The 12,077-nt window shown below is 39.5% G+C and overlaps 1 protein-coding gene across 2 annotated transcripts in view; it reads right to left on the bottom strand.

Annotated features, from left to right (window-relative positions):
* Positions 1–220: 220 nt before the first annotated feature.
* The window catches only part of eml3 (EMAP like 3), a 79,203-nt gene continuing 67,346 nt past the window's right edge, over positions 221–12,077 (bottom strand). For both annotated transcript variants that reach the window (XM_033610085.2, XM_033610086.2), the window contains 12 exons: positions 11,607–11,741; positions 11,125–11,263; positions 10,751–10,902; positions 10,525–10,650; positions 8,709–8,840; positions 8,492–8,559; positions 6,867–6,955; positions 6,434–6,531; positions 4,368–4,455; positions 4,185–4,283; positions 3,968–4,098; positions 221–1,161 (listed from right to left, as the gene is read on the bottom strand). In XM_033610085.2, the coding sequence (XP_033465976.1) occupies positions 949–1,161; positions 3,968–4,098; positions 4,185–4,283; positions 4,368–4,455; positions 6,434–6,531; positions 6,867–6,955; positions 8,492–8,559; positions 8,709–8,840; positions 10,525–10,650; positions 10,751–10,902; positions 11,125–11,263; positions 11,607–11,741 (1,470 nt within the window). In that variant the 3' untranslated portion in view covers positions 221–948. The remainder of the gene's footprint in view (positions 1,162–3,967; positions 4,099–4,184; positions 4,284–4,367; positions 4,456–6,433; positions 6,532–6,866; positions 6,956–8,491; positions 8,560–8,708; positions 8,841–10,524; positions 10,651–10,750; positions 10,903–11,124; positions 11,264–11,606; positions 11,742–12,077) is intronic.

The raw sequence follows: 12,077 nt of genomic DNA, 5'->3' as shown, positions 1-12,077 counted from the left end.
CTTAGTTACCTGTTATCTTCTGTGAAAAGATGTTGTTGTTTTGTTTTGTTTTTTAGCAAAGTTTGCAGTAGGCTTCATTAACTGAACTGAACTGGAAGACCAGGTTCCTTCTGTGCTTGTGGGGCTCAGAGTTTGGGAACATGCATTTACTCAACACGCAACACTGCACACAATCCCTGGAGCAGCACTGCCCACTAGTGACACTTCACACACAATACACTTTCCAGTCTTCAGTTATTTATTGGGAGCTTGACAGATACAACATCACAGTATTCCCAATGTTCTCTTAAATATATAAAAACTGTACTAAAGTAATCATTTCAAGTGTACTGATCTACTGTTAGAGAAATTAATTAGTCAGAAATGCTGAGAATTGATTTCATTGGAACAGGTTTGTCACAGTCTGATGCAAGCATAAAAACAGCTTCAATATTAGCTGAGATGTCAACTAAACACTGCTTAAAATATTAAAAACATGTAGAAACATTATGCAAACGTCTTTATAGGCCCAGTGGCATATGCCACAATGCAGCACTTTGGTAAGTTTGATAAACGAGATGGACAAAAACACAGGAATGTTCACTGAAACCAAAGTCTTTGTCACTATAGAAGTCGAGTCATGTTCTGTACCAGCAAACACAGATGACCACTTCTAATGATCCTCACCACATATTCAACAGAATGACAAAGATTCTGTGTTAAGGGAAGAATCACGCTGTCCAGTTTCACAAGGATTTACATGATTGTGAAGATGTGTAAGTGTAAATGTAATGTGGATCTCCTCCTGGAGAGGATTCCCCTACATGTTCTGTATGAAACTGAGGCAGCAGTGGCACCACAGAGGCCAGCTGAGTCCATTAACTGTGGCTGCTGTCCACTGACTAACACGCCTCTCTGGCTGTGTGTAAACACTCCCCCCTCTGTCACTGTTAATAACGCATGTCCTTCCTAGCTGGTGGCAGGTTCAGGAGAGCTGGTGGAGGTGGACGAGGCCGAGGCAGAGGCCAGTCTCTCCCTGCTGTCGCCCACACCACCTCTGATCACCCTCCACTGAAGAATGCAGGTGTCCTTCCCGCCCATGGAGAGGAGGTGGGAGTCACTGTGGGTGAAGCAGACGTTGGTGACGTGGCTGCCATGGCCCTCATACTTGTGGCTCGGTGCCTGGAGAGGAAAGAAAGAAAGAGGACACTCTTTATAAAAGCCCGAGGAGGCGTTTTCGAACTGGCAGAACTTTTTAATTTTTCTAAGAATCCTCCCCCCCCTTTTACTTTGTCCACACCACAAGACCTAGGAACAGTTGTAGTTCTTTTTTCTTTTTTTTTGAACTTAATTTTTATTTCAGTTTCACATATAATCATACATACAGTCATATTCATCATATCTGCTGTTTTCTCAAAACAAACTTTCAATATACAGTAGTACTAACATAATGACAATTGGGACACAACAAAAGCACCTACAACTGTAATAGTAGAAAACAGTGAAAAGATAATTGAATAAATAAAAATAAATAAAATGGGGAAAAAAAAGAAAATAATTATAAATAAAATTGAGTAAATAAATCAAAAGTATCAGATTAATGACATAGATTCAATTTGGAATGTATACAGGCATTCCTCATTATCATAGTATGCCCATGACAGCGCTCCACCTTTTAGTAAATATGTCTTTTTGAAGTCTAAGGGAGTAAGTTATTTTTTCCATCTGATGTATTTCCTTTATTTTCTCAATCCACATATTGTGTGTTGGAGGATTAGGCTTTAACCACCTAACTGTGATGCATTTAATTGCTGTTGTCAGTGGTATTTGTAGAAGATATTTTTTGGCTCTTCCTTTGATGGCTTTCGGTAGTAGACCCAATAGAGCCACTGTAGGGTCCATTGTAATGTTACTTCAAAATACTTCTTTAAGCGTTCCAAACACTTCTTCCCAGAATGTTTTTAATTTTGGGCATAACCAAAATATGTGGGTTTGGTTGCCAATGTGTGGGCCACAATTTCTCCAGCATTTATTTGAGTGTGTTGTGCCAAATTTGGCCACAATTTCAGGAGTCCGGAAGAACCTCATGATTACCTTCCATTTAAATTCCCTCCACACATTTGCATTAGTTACCAGATGTGCTTCAGTACATATTTATTCCCACATATCTAGTGATATAGTTGAATTAGTCTCAATTTCCCATCTCTCTTTAACTTTTATTGTATTATTTGAATTCATATATAGAAATATTTGATAACAATAGCTTATTAATTTCTTATCCCAATTCCTTGTTTGTACTTTTATCAATAGTTCTTCAATTGGAACAGTTGTAGTTCTCATGGTTGTCCAAAACAAATGCGAAGTGAGCTTTTCACATGGTGAGATTACATACAAAGTCAGTGCAAAGATGCAAATATACATGAATTTGCACCGCGTGTCATGAGTGACACATAATAATATATCAGTCACTGGTGACATTTTTCTGTAGATCAAGTACTTTTATGTTTTACACTTTAAGAACATATTGCTGATAATACTTGTGTACTTTTACCTAAAGGTCCAGTGTGTAGGATTTAGAGGGATATATTGGCAGAAGTTTTCTTTTGTGTATAATCACCTGAAAATAAGAATTGTTGTGTTTTTGTTACCTTAGAATGCCATTTAAATCTTCATAGGCAGAGGGTCTTCCATGTTGTTTGCCTTGTTTTCTACCGTACTCCAGGACGTACAAACCAAACACTGGCTCTAGATAGGGCCATTCCTATTATTGCATTCTCCACCACAGTTAGCAGCTCCTCCGCGATGAAAAGCTGCGACAAAATGCTGATTTTTAAAAGTGAAACTGCTTTATGCAGTGTTTTTACCAGTTTAAATCACTGGATCTGTTTGCTTTGAAGAGGAAGAGACCTCTGTGGAGAATTCGGCTCCCAGTTAAAACTACCTGAATGCCTGGATCTTAAGTTACTAGAGAGAATAGGTGAGCATACATTAGCAGGTGATGGGCTGGCGGCTAGCCTGCAATGAGCTGAAAAGCCTCGGGGAAACACTGATTTGTAACTTGAAACTGCTTTATTCAGTGTTTATACTAGTTTAAATCACCTGGTCTGTTTGTTTTGGAGAGGAAGAGACCTCTGTAGATAATTCAAAACAAAGAACAGGATAGGAATTCTAACCGAGAGAATTTTCAGCTGGTTGCAATGTGCAATCTTTACCACTAGATGCCACTAAATCCCCCCAAATCTTAAACTGTAAAAAGATTTTTACAGCTACTTTGCATTATCATATGTAGTCCCTTGAGTCCCCGGAGATTGACTTATTTTTCCTTGTGTGTACAAATTAAAAATATCACTTAATGGGACCTTAGGTGCTCTGTATTATTATTATACTGGTATTTTTAAGTAAACTTAAGTAAAAGATTTGAATCCTTCTTCTGCCACCACCTGGATTACTTAAGATACTGAGGGAAAAGTCTGAATTTAATCACAAGACAGGCTCTGAAATGATTAGGATCTACTGAGATACTGATCAGAAATACTGCTCTCAGGGAAAAAGTTTCATTGATTTTAGCAGTGTATGTATATGGTGTGTCTAAATCATGAGTCTGAGGCAGGCAAACAGCCGTGCAGAGGCTGTCACTGCTCTCAGTTTCCAGACAGTACGTTAACAATTAGCTCTCAAAATTTAGTAATTATTAGCTAATTGAAATTAAACCAATTATATAACACAAAGCACCTGTGCAGTACTACAACATTCTCCTGCACCTAGAAATCACTCAGCACTCATAAATTACTGGAGGTGTCAGCAGCTGCCATTAAAGGAGTCAGGAGAGGTGTCAGAGAGTCATTGCTGTTAACACATAGTCCAAACAGGTTTTTCCTCTTTATTTTAAGGAAGCAGTTAAAGAAAAATACGTTCTAAAGGAAAGAGGAAATTATTTCCAGTTATTTAACTCATAAAGTGAGTGATATGCAGTGTATACGAGTGGTACCTTAGGTTTAGGACAGGGGTACTGGAAGAGATGGACTTTGCAGAAGTCGTCAGCCACAGCAACCATCCTCTCACTGTGAGAGCGACACAGGGCGTTTATGTCTGTGCCATCTGAGCCCTCCAACCAAACACCTGAAACAGCAACACAGTCATCAATCTGGCACCATGTTGTTTAGAGGATGCAACACATGAAAGGAGGAATATGCTCTGTGTCTCACCCATGACATGGAAGCCCAGCACGCAGGTGTAGGAGGCCCACTCTCTGTCTTTGCTCTCAAAGCGATTCCTCAGCAGTTTACAGCCTGCTGCTATGTCCCCTGTCAGAAGACATCCATGTTCAGAGTCAGATCAGTAGAGTGTCACACTGTCTAAGGATTTATGTATGGTACTTATTCACTTACAGTAAAGGATCTCATAGTCGCCTGAATTAGACATAATGTACTTTCCATCTTTGGACCAGTCCAGGTGAGTTATGAAGCTGGAGTGACCCTGATTAGACAGATAAGCAGAGACACATGATGCTGTATAACCCAACTATGAAATGGTCTGCTCTGATGCTACTGTTGCTGAAACTGTGTTTTTTATACTGTTACAAAAGTTTTCTTTTTTTTGTTCTTGTTATTAATTTTCTTTTCCTGACAAGCTGTGTGGGTAGACGGCAGGGTGAGAGGTGGTGAGGGTTTGTTGTTGGAATGTTCCCCATGTGTACCACATGTTCTTATTGGACTGTTAAATGCCATCTTTTGTGTCTGGTTGTCTGTTCTAAGATGAAAAACAGAAATAAAGCATCCAAAAAATGTTATTTATTAAGACGTCTCTCTCTTTCTCTTTCTGACTCTGCCAAACATCTGCATCCATGCATGTCATGTGCAGCTAATGGATGTACAATGCCCAGCGGAAAGAAATTGCATTAGGCTTGGGTCTTGGGTCAGGTTCAGGTCTTAAATTTGGCAGAAAAACTGGGCTCAGCTGGGTCAGATTTTAGAAATGTGTGCAGGCCAGAGTGAGTCTTGGATATAAATCTTTAAAAACACTTCACAAATACATAGTTTTACCTTTTTAAAAAGGCTCATTATTTTCCTAAAACAGATGGTCACTGTTGTGTTTAAACAAACGTTACACAAACAGCAGTAAACAGAGCATTTATTGGGGACTATTTTTAGCGGTGAATGAATCCACATTTGGTGCTCTAGTATAATGAGGTTTTTTTGCAACAGTATGATGTATGTGGGATTGAATCCAAATAAACTACAATGTGTGTTCATGGTGATGAAGGGACATTGATGTGACTATAGGAAAAATATAGAATATTACCAAATTTCATTACTTTGTTCAAGACGAACTGAATAGTTAGCATTAAGTTTTTTATTTTGGCTTAGGGGAGGGGCATAGCCTGAAATTGTGAAAACAGGAATTATCCTTGGATTTTTAAATTTGTCTTTGGACACATTATGTGCAAGAAAGGCTTCCATCAGAAAAAAAACAAAAAAACAAATTTCCAGTTAAAATAGCGATATTTTATTGAAATCACTTTATTCTACGTCTCATTTAAGATTTGGCCAAAACTGAACTGTTTGCATGAATTAACTAGCATGGATGCCAAGAATGAAAAACCAAGGCTTTTTTTTTCAAACCCCAGGATTTCATCTTAAACTTTTAACATTTAACTTTCAAACATCAAAGGGAAAGTTTGAAAAATCTAATAACTAATTTATGGTGGAGGCAGGGTCATGCATTTCCCGCCAGTCACTCAGGGAGGCAGGAAAAATATTTGTAGCTGTGGGGAAGGTAAAAAAAAACAAAAAAACAAAAAAAACCAAAAAGAAGTCACACCGCAGCCACCCACCTCCTCTGATAAATAAAAACAGAACAGTCCCTTATAAGATACTCATGCTTCATCTGTTAGCTAGCCTTGGCCGCTCTGCACTGTGCTAAAGGGGTTTGCAAAGCTGTCCCGCTGAGATGGTGTTACCATCGGTAATCACCGATTGAGTAATACAGGTAGCTAACATTAGCTCCCACCCAACCAAGATTGTGTGCAGTGCAGCGTAGACATGGCAGTGGAGCCTGGAGGGTGAGCAATAGACACCATGTTTCTGCACGTTAATAGGGCTAGCCAGCTGTCTGTCAGCAAAGGCAAAACATTTACATCAAAAAACATTACAATTTCACCACCTCTAAATGGATAGTGCTTTGTAATGTGGTGCTAAAGCTCACTGAGTCACTGGAGCGCCAGACCAAAAGAAAACGCCTCTCGTATTTCATGTCATTTTGTGTGTTTTTTTCCTCAAAAATTAACCAGCTGGTTGCCGGTTAATCGAAAGCAAAATTAACCAAGACCAACATCCCTAGCCACCATGGCCGAACATGCACAGAACAATAACACTTGGAGAAAGTCAGCCTGGAGCAGGAGACAATCCCAGGAACAAGAGGAAACATTTAGACATGGATTTGATATTTAACTCACATTACATTTCCCGAAGCGGGTGTAACGCCGGCCACTCTCGGTCACATTGTAGATGTAGATGAAGTTGTCATGAGATCCAACAGCTAAGAAGCTGCCATCTGAGAACACAGGAGGCCATTCATGCTGTTAGTGGGGATTTCCACAATATCTTTCTCTTAGGGTCCATGCTTGTTTTTTTTTCATTCAGAGCATAAAGTACATTGAAATTGAATTTAGACTGATGTTTTGGCTTTGTCACACACTGGCCTGTTCTTAAATATCAGATTATGTATATGGTTCAGTCAGTGTGCTCCATCTCTGCTATTGTGGAAATAACCTCCTGACTACAAACACTTAATGAGTTTTTAAATTATAATTATTACTTTTCGTTATTTTATTTCTGCAGTCATTGTGAGAGTAGTTAGACAATAGAGTGCTGGCACTAAAGTCTGACCTGGTGAGTATCTCATGACAGACAGCTGCTCGTTCCCATCAGTGGACTCAGACACCACCTCTCTGGTCAGCAGGTCGAGGACCATCCACCTGTGAGTGTTACAGAGGGGTAGGAGAGGTTTACCAGGTATCGTCAGTGGTGACAACTGACTGAATAGCAGGCAGCTCTTTAGTCTTTTCAGTCACATCTATGTTATGGCACAGAATATCTATACTTCATCCTCTAAACATGTAATCTACCTTTATTGCAATACATGGATCGTTCAACAGTTTGTGTTTAAAAAATAGAATGTAAATCTGGTTTTTGGTGTAGCGAGAGGAGACATTGCAGAGTTAGTCTCTCAAGAAAACTACAACTGCACCAATATGGCAACATTTTGGATCTGAAGCTGACGAAAGAGGAGTCCTAACTGGCTGCAAGATCTGTTTTAGGGATGCACGAAATTGGATTTTTTGCCAATGTCTGTATGCCGATATATAAAAACGTATTTGGCCGATAACCGATATAGATATATCCACTTGTATACCCACCTAATCTTAGTGATCATCAAGTCTCTTCTGTAGTGGAATTCACATCATATTATGCATGTATACTCTTATCTTGATGGCCCACCAGTGGATGGAGACATGAAATACAATGCTTTTAAATGTATGTAATATTCATTCGTTGTGCAAAATAAGAAAAAGCATGTTGGCTGATTCAAATTCATATTTGAGGATAAAACACATGAAAGAAGAATATTAATATTTGCAGATACCGATGACCGATACTATTGTGCATCCCTATTCCGTTTTCAGTTGAACTTTTGCCGCATACCATGTTTCTAATTATTCCAGATGCTCGCTTTGAAAGCACCATGATGGACAAGAAACGGCTGATTTATGAAGTTGAAATGAGGAATTACCTCCATGATACCTCCTTATTTCACTACATAAATCTAAATAAGGTGGCAGCTGGCTGGAGGGATTGCAAGGGAGCTGAAAGCTTCTGATAAACTAAATGACAATTGCTAATAACAAGCTAGACTACTTGCTGTTGGCTATATTGTATGTCATTTCCAGTAAATATATACAATATAAAATGTGTGTTTTCTGTTTTAAAAGCAATGTTACAAATGTAGGAAGATAGCTAATAGGCTACTCACCCATCTTTTAAGTGGTCACATCTCTAGTCTTATCTTGAGCACAGCTAATAGCTGCGTGGTTTGTTTACATGAGGCAACAGCAGTGCATATTTAATGGATTCAGTGTGGCCAGAGAGCTCTGATGTAAGGCGATGCTACACTATAAGCAGACGCTAGTTTCCTGTTGGGACACAGTGTCTTAATGTTCCACTCAGGAGTGACTGCTGAGTCAAGTGGGACACCTGGTAAAATTCGGTATACCAATCCAGTCTGGTGTTTGGCTTAATATCAGACCAGTTTGAAATTTTTTACATCGGCCAAACCCCACAATCCACAGACAGTTACCACAAAACTCTGCAGTTCCTCTCTGCACTTTCCATCTGAACACTATCACGGAACACAAACTATTCCTTTACAATGCTTCTCTAATTATATACTACATATCTTGATTATTAAAGTGATTTTCTCTGTGTTATTGTGCCAGCATGTTGTGCTGTATTACCTTCCTGTGCTGAGGCCGACTGAAACCACTGATCCATTAGGGCAGAAGTCAGCACACAACCCATACTCCTGTCAGAGACAAACAGGATGAGTTAACAGCATGTGTCAGCACTGCAATGAGCATCAATGTGTTTTATTCAAATGTAAGTACTGTTAGTCGGCTGAAACATTTACGCTATAAATAAATTGAGTCCAGGATGAGGATGAGTGTGTGCTACCTCCAGGGTGATGCACCAGTCCAGCGTGTGTTCCTCTGTTTTCCACAAACACACCTGCCTGTCGTGGCCACAGGTGAAGAAGATGTTCTGAGAGGGGTGTGTCGCCAGGCCCCACATCTCATCTACATGACCCTACACACACACACACACACACACACACACACACAGTTCAATGAAGCAACAATCTGTTTTATCTTGTTCAATATACAGTAAAATTAATTGCTTAATGTTACTACTGTGTACGTGATATTGCATCATCATAACTACACACTCTGTAGGTGTATTTGCCCAAAGAAATTGCCTTCTAAGAGCGTTCTGCAAACACTCTTAGAAAATAATATTAACTTTTAAAAACAAGTATTGGTGGGCGTTGACCTCGGACAACTCAGCTCCCAGGATCACAGGGACATGCAAACCCCTCCACCATGTTACGGTGGCAATTCTCAGAGGAAAAAAAAATGATTAAAAAAACAAAAAAACAAAACCCCATCAGAAATTAAAAAATTAAAATGACCTAGAATTGAAAAATGCCCACATAAATATAAATTATCATTAATATATTCGTTTTAATTATTTTACAGGGTTTGGGATTAACTTTTCAGCTTTAAGCTGTTGAAGCTTTTCATCTACAATGTTGTTTTTCAAATTAACCAAAAAAAAACAACAACAACCACACTTTAAATATATGGCTTATTAAACGTCTGTAAGCCGTTCTGTGTATTTATTTGTATTAACATTTTGTTACATAACAAATTCATGCTGTTCCTTCTCTCCAACACTTGTGGGATGTAGTGAACACTGGCTTTAGACTTTAGCCGTGTTTACTGTCTGGAAGTGGTTTCAGTCTCCCACAAACAAAAATCAAATGTGAGCAGGAGGCCAAATTCCAGTGGTCAGCAGAGACATTGCAAACAGGCATTCTGATGCCAGCTGTTGACTGTAATCTGTTAGATCTAAACTCACCGAATAAATTTGGATATAAGATACTCAGGGCTGAATTAACACATTACAGAGTACCACAGAACAAAAATGAGCCTCTGAGCCCCTCACTCTTCCTCATCTCTGTGCAGTGTACATGAGTCTATTCAGCCCCAAGTGCCCATCATGCACATTGTACACAGTTAACAACACATGGTCCTTGGAGGAAATTTTCTTACGTAAATTGGCACTACATAAGCACAATAGTAACTGAAACAATAAAAGTTTGACAGGTGGCTCATATAGAAAGGGCCTCAAGATGCTGTTCATGGTCAGATTTTTCCTGCAATAGTCCTTTAAAGTATTAACATTCAGTGTGGCGGAGTCTGCCATTCCCACACGGGATTCAAACTGCCTTTAGGTACGTGAGGGATATCAGTTAACAATATCAGTGAGCATGTATCACAGTGTTACTGTTTGTGATCTTATCTCACTAGATAAGCCCCAATGTGTACTGTTCACTCTCTTTACACCATATGAGAGTTCTATGTTGTGGCTAAAGAAAATAAAACATTGTACTGCTGCTGATACTTATTACAAGCATTCAGCTGGCAAAGGTTAGCATTAGTTTAGGGTTATTTCTAATCAGCAGATCATACTTTCTCACAACATGATAGAAAAAAGATTACTGAGTGGCTTCTTCATTAAACCAATATTCGTTTGTTCGGCTGCACTGTAAACAGATACTCCAGTTGCTTTTCTGACAGAGTAGCTACTCATGAAGTGTTTGCTGCTGTATTAAACTGCACTTGTTCATACAAACCTGTTTAGTAGCCTCAATCCAAGAATATCTACTCCTAAAAAAAGCAAACAAAAGTACACTGCATTGTTAGCATACCTGCACTATGGCCACAAACCCGTCTGAGAAGGTGCCTCTGAGGATGGCATTACGGGTCGTACCAACTAATAGTTCCTCACCATCCACGTCTGCAAGGGTACGGACAGCCCCATAATTTTCTGGAATCTGGATAAACAATTACATTCATCAACAATCATCACTTTCTCCCTTATTTCCACAGAGCCCTCCACCAACAGCATCACACACACATACAGTTGTGGTTCACCTCACACTCTCTCTCAGGTGCCAGGTCGGCGCTCCAGCGGATGATCTTACGGTCTTTCCCTCCTCCGCTGAGCAGAGCGCCGCCCTGCAGGGTGCACAGGGTAAACACGCTGCCTTCGTGAGCTCTGGTTTGTCGCATGATCTGGAAGGTCTCTGTGGGATAATAAGCTGGGTTATCGCTGTGTTTGGAGGCTAATGAGGGCCACAAGTTTTGTCACTTTGCTCATATTCTTGTTTATCTTCTTTTTTTTTTTAAGGTTCTTCTTCTTCTTAAATTTGAGCTTTCATGGAAGTTTTGGTATTCAAACTGACAAAGAATTAGACCTCATATTGACATTTCATTTTGAGTCGTGTACATTGATCTACAGCACTGACCTTTAGCTCCTTTACCAAGTGTTTTGACATCTGCGGCTGATTTTCCCCACGTCAGGATGTTTCCTTCAGAGTCTCCGGTCAGAACATCTCCAGTCAGACTGAACACAAAGCACTGGATGAACTTCGGCTTCTTGTATTTCTAAAAAGATTGTTTTTAGAACAATCTGTTAGTACAAGTGTAAAAATAAATATTTGCTTTTTAAACTAATAACATATTTCAGCAGTACAAATCTACTTTAAGTCAGATTTACACTATAGAATAGTCCAGACTGTTAATCTCTTTTGGACTTGTATAATATTTGCACTCTTCAGACTCCATATGGTTACTCTAAAGTTTCAGTTCTTTTACTTCTGTTATCTACTTCCCTTTTAAGTCTGAACTGAGGAAGCTTAATCAAACAATAAGGGAACTGAAGGGAATTGAAAGATACAGAAAACTGGAAAAACTATCACTGACTTTAATAAACTCAAGTGAGTCTTACTCCAAAGATGCCTTGTTTCTTGGTGAACTGTCCGGCGGTGAGTGTCCAGAAGTAGACATGGGATTTACCACAGGTGATGATGTTGGTGCTGTCGCTAGGGTTAAACTCCACAGCGAACACAGCCTCGTTGGTACTCTAAAAAACACGACACACACAAACACGTGTTAAGCATGATGCACTCACGTAGGATCCGCTCACTGTTTGACTCGCAGCATACTCTTTCAGGTGCTTTCTTTTAAGGTGTTATAAAAGCATTCGTCGTGTTGCCATCTGATACGCGAACCGTATCTTTGCAAACTTTGCAAATAACTGGTGTTTGCTCTGTGTCGGTTATGGAAAATCCAAACCAGTTATATTGTTATATATTATTATTGTTACATATTAGCTATGCTGGACTTTTTCTAGGCTGCACAGTGGTGCAGTGGTTGGCATTGTTGCCTGACAGCAAGAGGGTTCCTGGTTCAGTCCCTG

This window comes from Epinephelus lanceolatus, chromosome 22, assembly GCF_041903045.1.
Source record: "Epinephelus lanceolatus isolate andai-2023 chromosome 22, ASM4190304v1, whole genome shotgun sequence".
Classification (NCBI taxonomy): domain Eukaryota; kingdom Metazoa; phylum Chordata; class Actinopteri; order Perciformes; family Serranidae; genus Epinephelus; species Epinephelus lanceolatus.
Note: the sequence above shows the minus strand (reverse complement) of the source record. Positions and strands in the feature narration are given on the sequence as shown.